The sequence below is a fragment of the Prionailurus bengalensis genome, chromosome B1 (assembly GCF_016509475.1).
Source record: "Prionailurus bengalensis isolate Pbe53 chromosome B1, Fcat_Pben_1.1_paternal_pri, whole genome shotgun sequence".
Classification (NCBI taxonomy): Eukaryota; Metazoa; Chordata; class Mammalia; order Carnivora; family Felidae; genus Prionailurus; species Prionailurus bengalensis.
In genome coordinates this window covers 61,084,993-61,102,480 of record NC_057344.1, presented here as the reverse complement: position 1 = coordinate 61,102,480, position 17,488 = coordinate 61,084,993, and the positions used below count along the sequence as shown (strand labels likewise).

The 17,488-nt window shown below is 42.7% G+C and overlaps 1 protein-coding gene across 1 annotated transcript; it reads left to right on the top strand.

Annotated features, from left to right (window-relative positions):
• Positions 1–2,544: 2,544 nt before the first annotated feature.
• LOC122468806 lies at positions 2,545–9,205 on the top strand. Its single transcript, XM_043555704.1, is given in 4 exon segments — positions 2,545–2,860; positions 2,943–3,274; positions 3,277–7,720; positions 7,767–9,205. Coding segments are annotated over 4 exon segments (6,531 nt in total).
• Positions 9,206–17,488: the final 8,283 nt, after the last annotated feature.

The following is a 17,488-nucleotide window of genomic DNA, read 5'->3' as shown; positions in this document are numbered from 1 at the left end:
ATGAATAAATGAATGAATATTTTTTAAAAATATGATCTCCTGAAAAGATGATACAACTGTTGTTAGTGATCTCTTCTTGTGATTAATAATATTTGTTACTGAAATATTATTTTGATGTTATGTTTAAATGTTAGATTTTAATTTGAAAGCATGTTCTCTTATGTGTTTAGAGAAAAATGCCAAATCACTCTATTTGAAGGCTGTTGTAGGATTGTGAAGTTGTTACTGACCTGAATTTAGTATTTTGATCCACTAGGATCTGAACTATCCCATCACCACCGCTTTGTTCTTTTCTGTTTTGTTTCTGCCACATTAGTCTGATTTTCACCTCAGGCCTCTGGCATTTGCTGATGCAGCAAGAGGAGAATATTTTCTCTAGATAGTAAAATGGACTAGCTCTCCCCACTTCCTAGTAAGACTTCCTTAAAAATAGTGCCCTAATGCCTTCACCACTCTCTTTTTATTCCTATAACTTGCCACATTTTTTCCATAGCACTTATCAAAAGTTGACATTATAAATTTACTTGTTCATTTTTTTCTTAACTCTGCCACTTGAATGTAAGCCGCATAAGCGCAGGGATGTTTCCTTCTTCAATATTGCATTGCCATTGACCAGAAAGTATGGATACTTAATTAGCATTTGCTAAATGTATGAAACCATGACTAGTCCATAAGGAAAACTAAAGAGGGATTTGGCAGATATTATGGGACAGAAGAGCTAAGGGAAAAAAATCAAGAAAGGTAGAAAGGAGTGTGTTCTGTTCCTTAGACAAAAAGAAGGCATCCAGGATCATTGATGTCTAATGGACTTTGATGCATATAGCATCCTCCATAAATGTTTAGAGATGATTTAGTGTGGGGGATAAGCTTCAGAATCCCCAGGGCTTACACCAGTGGGTTAGCAAGGCATAAAGAATTACAAAGTCATAAAATGCTCACACCCGAGTTTGGGTAAACCAGATTGGGTAAACCAAGAATAGGGGAGTTGAAAGCCACTCGGAAAATAGGGACGAGCAAAGATGCCAGGAATAGGAAGGTGCAAATGCACCCCAAAAAGGGGGTGCAGAGCCCCCAAAATAGGGAGAGGCAAAGGCCTGATATAGAAATGGTGCAATGGTGCCCAATACATAGGAATATGAAATAAACAAGATTAGATGTTCAGGGTGAACGCACCCCCAATTTACTACTGTAGCAGAAAAGCTGCTTTCACAGGAGGATAGGGCCAGGGTCGGTAAATTGGTGAATTGGACTATGGACTGCTGCTGGCAAAGCAGCCCGGAGTGGAGATGGTTAACAAAGAAAAGGTGCTTTGTCAACACTAAAGTTATTTCTGCTGTCTCATCCACTAGGCTAGCTGAGATAAAGAGATGCCACCTCATGTTTGCTGTAAACAACCCTCCTCCCGACTGCTCAGTGCCCGGATTTTGTTTTGTATTAACCCAAACCCCTAACCACGAATATCCTCAAGATCCCCTTTCCCTCAGGTCCACAAGTTAATGTTCACAGATTCTTTGTCCCTTTGTGCACGTCCACCGCCATGTTTGTAAGCCTTCTGATCCTAATAATAACGTGGCAAGGACCCTTATTTGGGGCTCTTGTCTTTTCCTGGGCATTAGCCATTTTTCACTTTAATCCTGTATCCTCTCTTTAGACTTAGAGTCTACTGAGAGGCCTGAGAAAGTTAAAACTTAAAGGCCTGAGAAAATTAAAACTTAAAAGCTTAAGTTACGGGAAAACTGAAACTTAACCAAGCTTAACCAGCTTGTTCCGCTTCTGTACAATTGCTTGGCGCGCCCATGTATTTCTGATCAATCATAGTTGCCTGGCACAACCGTATATTCTTGATCAACCATTGTGACTTGGCACATCCGTGTATTTCTGATCAATCATTGTTGCTTGGCACATCCGTGTATTCCTGATTTCCCCATGACTTGTTTGTACCTGTCTATAAAAGGGGTGTAAAAACTTCTCTCAGGACCTCTCGTCGTCACCGGCAACGAGTGCGCGGAGGTCCTGGTTCGAACCTGCAATAAATGACCCTTGCTGCTTAGCTTTGACTCTGGACTCTGGTGGTTCGTTTTTGGGGGTCCCTTAGACTCTGGGCGTTTCATTTGGTGCATTGGCCGGGAAGGCCCCCCCACCAAACCCACCAGACCCCAAGTCAACGGGTCATTTCTGAGACCGATCAGTAAGTGACCCGGCTCTGTCTGTGTCTGTGTCTGAGTCTGTTGTCTGTTCGATTCTGGCTCTCCCGCGCGGGATCTGTATCAGTGACTGACCTAGCCCTGGCGGACGCGCTATAGGGAAGTCAGTCGGGACCAGTAGGAGACTTCCTCTGGCTCCCGTCTGGGGCACTATCTTGGCCCATCAGAACTCTTTGTTCGGGTTAAGGACACCCCTTCTGTATCTGGTCTCTTCTCTAAGGCACCTTTTGTTTGCCGCCGCACTTGCGATTTAACTTGTCTCCTCTCCCCTGCAGGAATATCCAACTCGCTTCCGGAACCTAAACTAATTTAGCCCATTTATTCTTTACCTATACAGGCTATGGGACAAAACCAGAGTACACCTCTCTCCCTCTTTCTAGCTAATTTCAAGGATATTCAGGCTAGAGGCCATAACCTAAGCCTGGACATCCGCCGGCCGAGACTCATCACTTTCTGCCGGTCTGAGTGGCCCACTTTCGGGGTGGGCTGGCCTACTGAGGGCACTTTTTATTTGCCTATAGTTGCCAAGGTAAGGGCCAAAACCCTCCGGCCAGGAGAGGAGGGCCACCCAGACCAGGTTCCCTACATCCTCGTCTGGCAAGATCTTATTGAGAACCCTCCACCCTGGATGTCCCCCTTCCTTTCCTCAGGGTCCTGTAAGATTCTCGCGGCCCGCTCCACTGACCCAACCAAGCCGCGAACCCCCTCAGCACCCCTGCATCCCATATTGCCTGATAGCCAGGACCTACTATCCCTGGACCCCCCACCCTATCTACCCCCTCCCCTTGCACCCCAGGCCCTACCCGCAGCAGCCACCCCACCAGCTGCCCCGCTGGTTGCCCCTCAAGGGGAACCGGGGGGGGCGGGAAGCGGCAGCTGTGCCAGCACCAGGGAGGCTACAGGCAGCGGCAGCACCTAGCCCTATTGAAAATGTAATCAACCATGAAGGGCCAGCCGGCCGAACCCGAGGGCGCACCCAGCGTGAGCCAAGCCCTCACATCCCCGACTCCACTGTAGCCTTACCCCTGCGGGAAATAGGACCCCCCCCCCCGATGAAACGGGCAATCCCCGACTCCAGTATTGGCCCTTTTCCACCAGTGACCTTTATAATTGGAAAATTCAAAACGCTCGGTTTTCTGATAACCCTAAAGATCTTATAGCCCTCCTAGAGAGCATAATGTTCACCCACCAGCCTACCTGGGATGACTGCCAACAGCTTTTGCGAATCCTGTTTACCACAGAGGAGAGAGAGAGAATTCAACTTGAAGCGCGGAAGCTGGTCCCCGGGGAAGATGGTCAACCCACTGTTAACCCTGACCTCATTAATGCAACATTTCCCCTAACTCGGCCTGATTGGAACCACAACGCGGCAGAAGGTAGGGGACGACTGCTCATTTATCGCCAGACTCTAATGGCGGGTCTCCGGGCTGCAGCACACAAGCCCACCAATTTGGCCAAAGTATACTTGGTAGTACAAGGTAAGACAGAGAGCCCTGTCACCTTTTTAGAGAGATTAATGGAAGCCTTTAGGCAGTATACTCCCATGGACCCTGAGGCTCCTGAAAATCAGGCTGCTGTTGTAATGTCGTTTGTAAACCAGGCTGCCCCTGATATCAAAAAGAAACTCCAAAAATTAGAGGATTTAGAGGGAAAACAGATCCAGGATTTACTCCGCATTGCTCAACGAGTATATAATAATCGGGACGCTCCAGAGGACAAGCAGCTCAAAGCTACCAGGGAAATGACTAAAGTTTTAGCCGCCATAGTTCAAAAAGATCAAGGGCCCACAGGAGAACAAAAAACTTGCCCCTCTAGGCTCCCCCTAGACAAAGACCAATGTGCCTACTGTAAAGAAAAAGGACATTGGATTCGTGACTGTCCCAAAAAGAAGCAACTGCGCTCAGGGTCAAAGCAATGGCAAACCAGAGCGGCCCCCATCCTATTTACCCAGAACTCAGAATAGGGGGGATGGGGTTCAGACCCCCTCCCCGAGCCCAGGGTAATCCTACAAGTGGAGGGGACTCCTGTGCAATTCCTTGTGGATACAGGAGCACAGCATTCAGTACTCACTGACCCTCACGGAAAAATCTCTGATAAGTCCTCCTGGGTCCAAGGAGCTACAGGGACAAAAAAATATCCTTGGACCACCCAACGAACAGTGGATCTAGGGACAGGAAGGGTAACCCACTCCTTTTTGGTCATCCCAGATAGTCCCTGCCCCTTGCTGGGAAGAGATCTCCTCACAAAAATGGGAGTTCAAATTCACTTTCAGCCCGGAGGGCCTAAAGTAACTGACTCCCAGGACCAACCTATCTGGGTCCTCACCATACGACTGGAAGATGAATATCGGCTTCACCAAACTCCACCCTTCCCAGAACAGGATATTAGCTACTGGCTCCACAGGTGTCCCGGAGCCTGGGCAGAAACCGGGGGAATAGGGCTGGCAAAACATCGTCCCGCTCTATTCATAGAGGTTAAGCCAGGGGCTGACCCCGTGAGGGTCAAGCAGTACCCCATGTCAGCAGAAGCCAGGCTGGGCATTACCCCACACATCCGCCGTCTCCTCGACGCCGGAATCCTTAAGCCATGCCATTCGGCATGGAATACCCCATTGTTGCCTGTGCGCAAGCCTAATGGTGGAGATTATCGGCCAGTACAAGACCTAAGAGAGGTCAACAAACGGGTTATGGACATACACCCTACCGTGCCCAACCCTTATACTCGTCTCAGTACCCTCAGCCCAGACAAACGATGGTATACTGTTCTTGATTTAAAGGATGCCTTTTTCAGCCTGCCCTTGGCCCCCAAGAGCCAAGATATCTTTGCATTCGAATGGGCAGACCCGGAAAGAGGCATAAATGGACAACTCACCTGGACCCGACTTCCACAAGGATTTAAAAACTCCCCTACCCTATTTTATGAAGCCCTCCACGAAGATTTAAGTGAGTACCGGAAATTAAACCCAAATGTGTCTCTCCTACAATATGTAGACGACCTCCTTGTTGCAGCCGAGACCCGAGAAGCCTGCCTCGTGGGGACAAAAAACCTCCTACAGACGCTGGAGAGCCTAGGGTACCGCGCGTCCGCTAAGAAGGCCCAAATCTGCAAGTCTGAGGTAATATATCTGGGGTACTTACTAAAAGGAGGACAAAGATGGCTCACTGATGCTCGGAAAGAGACTGTCCTCTGCATCCCGCGACCCAACACGCCTCGCCAGGTGAGAGAATTCCTGGGGTCTGCGGGATTCTGCCGATTGTGGATCCCAGGTTTTGCTGAAATGGCCAAACCCTTTTACGCAGTTTCTAAAAACCAACCATCGTTTGAATGGTCTGCGGAAGCTGAGCAGGCATTCCAACAGATAAAAAGAGCTCTCCTATCGGCCCCAGCTCTAGGACTGCCCGATATCTCTAAACCTTTCCACTTATATGTGGATGAGCACAAAGGCATAGCTAAGGCAGTGCTGACCCAGCATTTAGGTCCATGGCCCAGACCAGTGGCCTCTCTCTCAAAGAAACTGGACCCTGTAGCCGCAGGATGGCCCCCTTGTCTCCGGATAATAGCAGCTACAGCCCTAATGGTTAAAGATGCCGATAAGCTGTCCCTGGGTCAAGAGTTACATGTCACCACACCCCACGCCATTGAAGGAGTACTCAAGCAGCCCCCCGATAGGTGGATGAGCAATGCTCGGATGGTCCACTATCAGGGACTCCTGTTAAATCCTTTGCGGATCACATACACCCCTCCCCGAACTTTAAACCCAGCCTCACTGCTACCCGACCCTGACATGGACTCCCCGCTCCATGACTGTGCAGACATCCTAGCACAGATTCATGGAACAAGGGAAGACCTACAGGACCAGCCATTACCTGATGCTGAGGTCACCTGGTTTACTGACGGAAGCAGCTTCGTCCATCAAGGGCAGAGGTATGCAGGGGCAGCAGTGACATCTGAGACTGAAGTGATATGGGCAGAGGCTCTGCCCCCAGGGACTTCTGCCCAAAGGGCAGAACTAATTGCATTAACCCAAGCATTAAGAATGGGGCAGGACCGCAAAGTGACTATATATACGGACAGCCGGTATGCCTTTGCTACGGCCCACATACATGGGGCAATATACCGTGAGAGGGGACTACTCACTGCTGAAGGCAAAGACATGAAAAATAAAGATGAAATTCTAGCCCTATTGGCCGCTATTTGGGCCCCTAAAAAATTGGCCATAGTACATTGCCCGGGTCACCAAAAAATAACTGATCCAGTCTCTCGAGGAAATAACCTTGCTGACCAGACTGCACGCCAGGTAGCACAAAACCCCATTCAAGTACTCCCTGCGCAGCTACCAGACCCAGGGCCCCGAGATTTACCCCCACAGCCTGAATACTCAGAAGATGATCTTATCTGGATGTGCAAGCTCCCCATGACCCAAGTTACAGATGGATGGTGGAGGGACTCTAGAGACTGCCTTATCCTTCCCGAAAAATTGGGCCACGCAATCCTGACAAAAATATACCACTCTACCCATTTGGGGCCCCGAAGACTTCAGGATCTCCTCAGACAATCCAAACTGGTATTAAGAAACATCTCTGACCAGACGGAAAGGGTTGTGACAGCCTGTTCCTCATGTCAACTCCAAAACGCGCACCCACACGTCACAGCTCACGGCCACCGAAAAAGAGGAACCATACCAGGAGCCCACTGGGAAGTGGACTTCACCGAGGTAAAGCCCGGCAAATATGGCTATAAATACTTACTAGTGTTCGTAGACACTTTTTCAGGATGGACTGAAGCCTTTCCAACCAAGAAGGAAATGGCGCAGATAGTAGCCAAAAAGATCCTGGAGGAAATCCTGCCCAGGTATGGTTTTCCAGTCATGATAGGGTCAGACAATGGACCTGCATTCGTCTCTAAGGTAAGTCAGGGATTGGCTTCCATACTTGGGGCAGATTGGAAATTACATTGTGCCTACCAGCCCCAAAGCTCAGGACAAGTAGAAAGAATGAATAGAACATTAAAAGAGACCCTTACTAAATTGACTATGGAGACTGGCGCTAATTGGGTAGAGTTACTCCCCTACGCTCTGTACAGGGTTCGCAACTCCCCATACAAATTGGGTCTTACACCCTATGAAATCATGTTTGGCAGACCCACACCTATTATACCTGATCTTAAGTCAAACCTCATTCAATTAGACCAAGATAACAGCCTCTTGTCTTCTCTCAGGGCTCTACAGCAGGTTCATGAGGCCGTGTGGCCTAAACTAAAAGAACTGTATGAGGCAGAACTCCCACCCACTCCTCATCAGTATCATCCAGGAGATTGGGTCCTCGTCAAGCGACACCGGCAGGAGAACCTTGAACCCAGGTGGAAAGGACCTCACCAAATCATCCTGACGACTCCCACCGCCATCAAGGTAGATAACCTCCCCACCTGGATTCACCACACCCACGTAAAACCTGTCGACTCGCTGTCTGACCTCGTGGGACACACTGATAAGAATACTACTTGGACTGTAAACCGGAGTAAGAAAAACCCCTTCAAACTAACCTTGCGCCGTGCCTCCCCTAGACATGTTCAGGATAGTAACCCTTGTCCTACTAGCCCTCAACCTTAAACACCTAGAGGGAGGACTAAATGCCCCCGTTGACAAACGGAAATTGTATGAAGTTCTGTATGGAAGGCCCTGTGATTGCAGAGGTGGCATAGTTAAAACCCTTACCCTGCCACATGGTAAAAGACTAATAGCCAGCTCTATAGGAAGGGGTGGTCACTATCAGCGAATATACACTCAAACCCAAGACTGTGGGACCACAATTGCTCACTTAACCCAGACCTATGACATCACAGGACCCCAAAAACAGCAGTGGTTATGTGTTGACAAACCTAAACCCCTGCCCCCCACAGCAAAATGCCCTTGCTCTACTTTCCAGGAATCGATGCATAGCTCTTGTTATGACTCCTATCAACAATGTATGGGGCCAGACAATTCCACAACCTACTTTACAGCTATCTTACAGAGTACCAGGGCGGCAAAAGCTAATGATAATAATATGCAACTTCAAGCTGGCTGCCGTGGCTTAGTTGGAGAAGCCATCTGCTGGAACCCTCGAGCCCCTATACATGTGTCTGACGGCGGAGGACCCCAAGACACTGTCAGACAGATAGAAACACAAGCGAAACTTAAAGAAATTGCAAAACACATGTATCCACAGCTTAATTACCACCCCCTAATTCTCCCTAGGCACGATCCTTATGAGTTAGACCCTCAGACAATGTCTATCCTAGAAGCCACTTTCTTACTCTTAAACATCTCTAACCCGAGTCTAGCCCAAGATTGTTGGCTTTGCCTACCCCGGCGGACTCTCCGACCCATCGCCATCCCCACTGAAATTAATATCAGCATAACCAATGACTGCTTACCTTCTTCCCTACTTGACCCCTTCCCCGTTCAATTCATTAACCCATTCAATGCCTCGTGCTTTATAAATAACCTAACCTCCCAAAATAATAACATAGATGTAGGAGTCGTATCCCTTGCCCAATGCCATCAGTATGTCATTATTAACTCCTCGCTATGCAGTACCAACACCACCGTTTTCATCTGTGGAAATAACCAAGCCTACACTTATCTACCTCATAATTGGACTGGAGTATGTATCCTGGCCACCTTACTGCCAGATATTGACTTGGTTGCAGGAAAAACCCCCATGCCCATTCCTAGTCTAGATTTTGTAGCTGGCAGGTCCAAACGTGCTGTGGCTGTTATCCCCCTTCTGGCGGGCCTAGGAATTACAAGCGCATTGACTACCGGGACAGCAGGATTAGGAGTCTGTATACACTCCTATCTGCGACTATCTCGGCAGCTAATTAACAATGTCGAAGCCTTGTCAGGGACAATCCAGGATCTGCAAGATCAGCTAGATTCCCTAGCAGAAGTGGTGTTACAAAATAGAAGAGGGTTAGATCTGCTAACCGCAGAACAAGGCGGCATCTGCTTAGCCCTATAAGAAAAATGTTGCTTTTATGCCAATAAATCAGGAATAGTTCGGACCAAAATTAAACAGCTCCAAGAGGACCTCGCACGCCGACGAAAAGAACTAGCCGAGAACCCACTGTGGTCAGCACTCCATGGGTTTCTCCCTTACCTTCTCCCCCTTTTGGGCCCCCTACTAGGCCTCCTCCTCCTCTTTACCGTCGGCCCTATTATATTCAACAAAATAATGAACTTTATCAGAGATAGATTAAACACCATTCAGGTTATGGTCCTTAGGCCACAATATCAGCTTCTCGACATGGAAAGTGAGCTTAATTAGGTAGCACTGTAGGACCCAAGATTGGGTCCTCAGGTACTTGAGAAAGGGGGGAATGAGAGGCCTGAGAAAGTTAAAACTTAAAGGCCTGAGAAAATTAAAACTTAAAAGCTTAAGTTACGGGAAAACTGAAACTTAACCAAGCTTAACCAGCTTGTTCCGCTTCTGTACAATTGCTTGGCGCGCCCATGTATTTCTGATCAATCATAGTTGCCTGGCACAACCGTATATTCTTGATCAACCATTGTGACTTGGCACATCCGTGTATTTCTGATCAATCTTGTTGCTTGGCACATCCGTGTATTCCTGATTTCCCCATGACTTGTTTGTACCTGTCTATAAAAGGGGTGTAAAAACTTCTCTCAGGACCTCTCGTCGTCACCGGCAACGAGTGCGCGGAGGTCCAGGTTCGAACCTGCAATAAATGACCCTTGCTGCTTAGCTTTGACTCTGGACTCTGGTGGTTTGTTTTTGGGGGTCCCTTAGACTCTGGGCGTTTCACTACGACAATTTAGCACATGATCCTACATGAAGAGGCTACCTTCACTCTTCTTACTGTCTTTTAGGTTTGTGGCATCTGGCCCACAGAAGTTGGCTAAATTCAGGTACGTAAATTTGGGCTTCTCTGAACTAAATTATCTCCATTCCATCATCTTTCATTATTACTTATATTTTCAATTGTTTTCAAATTCTAATTATTCTGTTAAAAGAATTCAAATTTTCCATAGTGATTTTAAGGCATTGACTACAGGATCTTTCGCAATTCTTTATTCAGGATTTGACAAAAAAAAATTACACAATGTGAATGAGTACATATCATGTATAAATGATTCCAGAACTTTCCACAACCTTGGATTTTTAGCCTTCGAAATTAGGACTTGTAGGTGATGCTGTGTTCTTTATGTTGCTAGGTCCAGTGAATCACACTCAATCATTAAACATAATGTTTTAAATATAGTAAAACAACAATAAAAAAATTATGTAATCTATTTTTTCTGTTAACCTTGAATTTTTTCATTATGTGAGAAGCCATTTAGTGGCATGCTTGCAATATTTAATATGTTTGTATTTTTAAAAAATTAACCTACTTCTAGGGATGAAAGTCTTGCAATAAGTTAAACTATAGCAGAGTTGCTAGATTAATAAATAATATTTTAATTTTCACAAGTCTGAGAACATGAAAAGGAATATTTGAATTCAGCAAACTCAAAAGGATTTTCCATCTTTACTTCTGTTTTTAAAGAGTAGTTTCAATTTTCTACAGTCTGATAGATTTGATTGTGCAGCTCACTCATCACGTTGCCTGTGTGTTTATCAGTTTACTAAAACCAATATAGAAAATGTTATCCCTCTTCTTATCTTCCTGACAACTATCCATGAAGAGCATCAGTCAAATAATTCCTGTATGAAGGATTTATCACTGCTGCAGTGACTTGTAACTGAACGCATGTGGTTTCTGTGAATTCATATATTTTAAGTCATACTTGCTTAAATGTTCAGAATAGGATGTGAGCATATGAGACAATTTGCTTCATAATCTAATTAGTCATTATCCAAATGAAGTGTTTGACATTAAGAAAGGGATTTTCTTGCAACCTCCATTCCTTAGGAAAAATAAAAACATAACTTTCTCATTCAGACAGGGTCAGTTCTTTGTCTTCCGTAAGCTTCGCAAATAAAAGAGTTAGGTAGGTAAAAACAGCAGTTATAGATTCTGGTGAGATCTAGATATATTAAAGGGTAGAGTTGGCATCTAATAATCAAAAGAAAGGCTAAATATTATTAGGAATCATCAAATTCTATGTTTCAGAATCTTCACTTTAAGATGAGATGAAAGTAAAGGAAGAAATGAGTATCACATAAAACACTGTTTGCTCTGATCATGGATATATCATAACAGATTTATGAATTTAAAGGTTTTTGCAGTAGAACGATATGAGTCCTTTAGCATGATCCTCTTCATGATATTCTGGATGAGTTAGCCCATTTTTATTTCTTATTCCCCCTCCAATAGCCCTCTATTATTTTCCATTGCTGATGTGAGAGAATGTAATGGATGAGAATGTAATGGATTCCTTACTCAATTCTTTAAGTACAAGGTATTTTCAGTCGCTTAAATCAAACTCTGTGGATAGTTTGTACTCTGTAGATATGGGCAGATTCAATATCTAGTTTCTCCTTGTTTCTTTTACCTATCTATCATCTAACAAATCTATCTATCTATCTTGATTTTACAAATACCAGGAAGCCTCCGAGATAAAGAGTTCTCCCTGCTGAAACAAATTCAGTTAACAATAACTAATATAGCATCTTAGACATTTCTGCATTCCACAAGTTTTCAACTTTAAGGAAAGTTGGATTGTTATATTCATGCTGGAGCTTTACTAGGTACTTGCTTTTTAGCTGCATTGGCAATGCCTGAGTTTCATGTAGTCTTGTATTAAGGAAGAAAACTTTTATGTGAAAAACCTCAAAGCATTTCCTAGTCTATCAAAGTTAATTGAATGTGGTCAATGAATACCAATACATTAGAGCCATTGTACATGTTCCAGTGTATAAAGAAAATATTTTTGACACTTCAATATCACTTGACATGTAATCTGTATAAATGAAAACATAGCAAATACAGAATGATGGAAGAAATATGTTGTTTTTCTTGATTAAGAACACCCACAGTCTTTCATAGAATACCCACAGGAAGCCCAGAAACATAATGGGAAAAGTGCAAAATCTATCAAGTGCTTTACTGGCTCAGTTATTCTCTGAATGGCAGTAGATATAAATACTGTGCTTGGCCTTAAGGCTGCCTTCAAAAATGCTTGTCCATACCAACTTAGATTGCAAGAAAAGTGTCAGTGACTGTGTTAAGCTACTGCAGGCCGAGACAGAAAGAGAGTGCAATAATATTCTAAGAAGTTGACCAAGATCAGAGCTGTTAAGAGAGAGTGACAGGTGGTATAAGCATCTGTGGGCCCTTACTCACTAGATTCTAAATGGCACTTTCTCTACCTAGGCTAATAATCACAGCAGTCATGTTGTGCCAAACCCTTCTTGCATTTCTGGTCTATAGTTTCTGTTAAGAATCAATCACTTTAAGAAACTTATAAAGGAATAAAAATGATAAATGTGCACTTTGTCATGGATTATAAATGCCGTGTTAAAATGTAAAGCTACTGAATTAAGCTCGTTCCCCCCACCCCATATACTTGAGCTTACAAACATTAAGATCTTAGCACGCAGTGGTGTAATTCTGTGTGTGTCTCTGTTTGTGTCTGTGACTTTAGTAAACTTTCATGTGTTTGAGAGCCAGAGGGCATATATTTCTATCTCTATATTTTCAGTACCTAGCACATGATAAATATAGTATTTGATAAACAAATAAGAATGAATGGATAGGTGAATAATGTTAATGATGAAAATAAACATCTTTTCTGAAATTTCAGGGGATGGATATCCTATAGCAATGCCCTTGCCAAAGGATATTTCAGAACTCAGTGAGGTTTCAAATTTAATTTTTGAAGACATGACCCTGTTTTGACATGCCCACCAAGCCATAAGCTGCTGGGACTGCAGTTTTCAAGTGGAAAAAATGAGGGAACGTGACAGTAAGTCAGCTGAGGATGGGGATGAATGTAATCTAGTAGAAAATAGATGCAGAAGATTTCTTTAAATTGTTTTAAGATCTAGAAAATACTTCTTTTTTTTAAATATAAAATTTATTTTCAAATTGGTTTTCATACAACACCCAGTGCTCATCCCAACAGGTGCCGTCCTCAATACCCATTACCCACCCTCCCCTCCCTCCCACCCACCATCAACCCTCAGTTTATTCTCAGTTTTTAAGATCTCTTATGGTTTGGCTCTCCCCCTCTGTAACTTTTTTTTTTTTCCTTCCTCTTCCCCATGGTCTTCTGTTAGGTTTCTCAGGATCCACATAAGAGTGAAAACATATGGTATCTGTGTTTTTCTGTATGACTTATTTCACTTAGCATCACACTCTCCAGTTCTATCCACGTTGCTACAAAGGGCATATTTCATTCTTTCTCATTGCCACGTAGTACTCCATTGTGTAAATAAACCACAATTTCTTTATCCTTTCATCAGTGGATGGACATTTAGGCTCTTTCCATAATTTGGCTATTGTTGAGAGTGCTGCTATGAACATTGGGGTACAAGTGGCCCTATGCATCAGCACTCCTATATCCCTTGGGTCAATTCCTAGCAATGCTATTGCTGGGTCATAGGGTAGATCTCTTCAAAAAAGATCTAGAAAATACTTCTGGGGATTTAAGAGAGAAACATGGAGATTTAATCTGGAGATTTATAGCAAAACTAATCAGTTATAGGAAATGGGTTTAGCAGAGACTGTGCAGGCTTGTATTATCACTCCAAATTCCAATGAATCAAACTACAATTTGCACAGGAAGATGATACCCCTCTTCAGGAAAACAATGCCAGGGTTTTTTTTAGAAGTCTATGAAAACATACCCAACAGGTTCTTCACTTTCTCCAACCATTCAGTGAATGAGATTCATTCCACAGTGTTGGTGTGATTCCCAAATTAAACACGTCAGTGCTAGGAATGAGGGGGCAGGAAGAGCTTTTAATCCTGTTCTTTCTGCTCTACTTCATCCACCACACACTCTCTCTCTCGACGGAAAGTATTTTATGTTTATGCAGCTGAGTTGCTTTCTTGTTATTGCTAGTATTCACCTTAGGTTATGTAATTGGTAGATAAACAGCGAATATTTTTCTGAGACATTTTCATCAACAACTCTGCCCTTCAAATGGTTTTCTTACTTTTTAGTTGGCTGGCTTTTCTCTACCCTCAAACGGATAATACTGAATTTCACCTGAGCCCTGTGTTCCTGGAGAATGGTGACAATTTAGAATGTGTCCTTCCTCTCCTCACCTCCTTAAACACACAACCCTTTTGAGTTCATGGAAACAGCTTAAAAGTAAAACACCACCTTTCCCCATAGATAGGACTTAAATAAGACTGGAAGATGTCCCGATTTTTACCTACTACAAAAACAGACACAGGCCCTCCAAAATCTTATTTGTTGCCTCATAAATGATTAGCTGCTCTGTTTGTACCCATTAATCAACCAACCAAGCCACCTGCTCATCATCTCACTACCCCATGTCTAGCTCTCTCTAACCTTGTTTCCTTCTCCCTATAAAAGAGAATGTCTCTCTGATCGCTGAGGATGCCTATAGATCTCATGTGGGAGCATTCTTACTGTTGCAATAATCTTCCTCCCCCGATTGCAACAGTCCCTTTATCCCTATTGCAATCATTCCTCGGAATAAAATCTCTCCTTCCTATGCCCAAATTTGTTTTTATTTACACAGAAATATTTTATGTAGAAAATGAACTATAAGAAGAAGGTACATGCACTAAGTGTGAGAATTATACAGAACTATACACACCAGTGCCTAGAATAAGTATGAGTAAGATATTTGAGGATCAGCTTTACGAAAAGCAGGAAAAGATTAGCTGGCCTAGTATAGCATTACTGGAACAGTCTTGCTTCATGAATACTGTGGTTGATGTGTGATCAGAAGAGGTGAGAAAGCACTTGAGCATCAAACTTATCTGAAGAAATTTTTCTGACTGTATACTTTTGCTTAATTTCCACTCTTCCCCCTTCCACCATTCCATCCTTTCATGTGCTCCATCAAGGCCGGAGAATTTGTTTGTATCACTTTAAATCCCCTCTGAAGATCCTAATATGCCTGTCCCCTCTACAGCCACTGCCTCTGGTTGGGGGCTGGCAGAGGATACAAGGAACAGGACTCAGCTCAAGGTGGTTGAGCCTGATCTGCTAGTTCTGTCCTTGATAAAAAGTTTGACCAGAAAATGAACTAGTTCAAAGGGGAAAGTGAAACAGTGGCTAAAGGAAATACCATCTCTAGGTTTTATTTATGATCATTAGCATATCTGGTAAAATTGTAATAAAACTTCTATTGTCAAACATCATTTGTGAACAACAGACCTATAAATCTCTTTGAAAGCCTCTAAAGTATATTCTTTAAGACTAACCAATCATTCACATTTTTAAATTCACCTTTAATTCACATTAAAAAAACCCCAAAACTCAGCAGCTATTAAAATATTTTTTCAAAATAATATTTTCCAAATAAATAAATAAATAAATAAATAAATAAAGATTGCCATTAAAGCACTTCTAATTCTATTTAAGTAATGTTAGCATCACCTTTTCACTGAAAATATAACTAATTCCTGACTATGATGTATTGTGCCAGCATCACCTTTTAATGTGAAAGTTTAATTCCAAAAGTAGAAGGTGGTCTATGGAGGACAAGGTTTCACATGTTGCAATTTTTTTCATTCAAATGTGAAATTACTTTTAATCTTTTTGGTAAAATAATCATTTTCATGCTTTCTAATACACTTGAAGGATTTGTGAATTGTTTACAATGAAACACTCAATGGATTATTCTATTGGCCACACATACTGAACAAAGCATACCATTAATTGCAGGCAGGGGAAGTAACAACAGATAAGAAATGTTTTGAATTGGAATGTTAGTCTTAAAGGAATACTTTGCAACAAAGACAATTTTACAATAATACATGGGAATAATTGTAGAGATACCCACAAAATTGCGGAATAGTTAATGTCACTTGCTAATATTTTCTCTGAAAGGCATATCACTGTAACTATTCTGGGATTTATTCATAATGTCCAAACATGATTTTTTTTTCTTGTTTGCACTCATTTCTACTTTTCATGTTGCAACACTATGCTCCATGTTGTTTATGAAAGAAAGAAAAATCCATTCATAGGGTAATAATTATAGTAGCAGATTCTGCTGTTCAAACGTCTGATTAACTGATTGGACAAATGGGGAGAAAATATTAATTTATTCAATACGCCAGCATAGGGAAGGAAATTTTCCTTGACCATTTTAGTGTCCTTAGCTGGGTCTGAAAATTAAACTGACATAAACATAGTAATGGGGGAACGCATGCAAATTTATTTGATATAAGTTTACATGATACGATAGACTTCATAAGGAAATGAAGATGGAAAGAAACAGTTAAGCCCAAATATTATTATGCTAGGCTTGATGAAGAGTGCACAGTCATGAAGAAAAATGATAGGTCAAGGATATAAAGTATGGTAATAAACTAGGAGAAATTTAGTAAGTCCTGTTTATTTGGATTATTTTCAGTGCCCTTTTGTCTTTGGACATAAAGGTGCTCCTTTTCTTCAGGTGTGGGAAGGACACTTTTCACATGCTGGTTTAAGACTTATTCCAGGAGACAAGACTGGGGGAAGATCAAAGCAGGAACTTCCTGCTTCTGCTGCTAAACTCCTTCAGTTTAAAATATTCAATATGCTAAAGGTGCCAAAATTTGGGGTAGCATGGCCTGAACTCCATCACTAACAATTACATAAAGCTTTTCTTTCTTTTGTTATCATTAACTCAACCTGCTTCCAATTTTTTGTCTTCACACATGCCTGATGATAAGTTTCAATTTGCTACCAAATCACACATTGTAATATTATTCTTTAAGTCTGTTTCTGATACCATCTTCAATCGTTAGCTCAGGTCCCTTGCTACTTTCAGAAGCTATAGCCAGATTCTACGGAATAAGATATTCATGCATTATTGAAGATTCGGATCGTCTTCATAATGGAAAGAATATGCACAACTCTCAAGACTGAAATATTCAGAGATAGTTCTTCAAGCAAAGCTTAACATGGGGACTCAATAATACCACCAAGGACCCAGGTCCTTTCTTTCCTTGGATGTAACTAATGCAGCTTCATGCTGGCTCTTCATGGTAGTGCCATGCAGCTCCTTCAAGTGCTCTTTTCACATAGCATTTAGGTTGAAGAAATACATCTGTTAATAGTTGTTGTGGAAAATGGCAAAGCTTCTCTTACTCCCCAAAATGTAAATGTAAACATTTAATTTCATTGCATTATTTATTATTGGAGATGA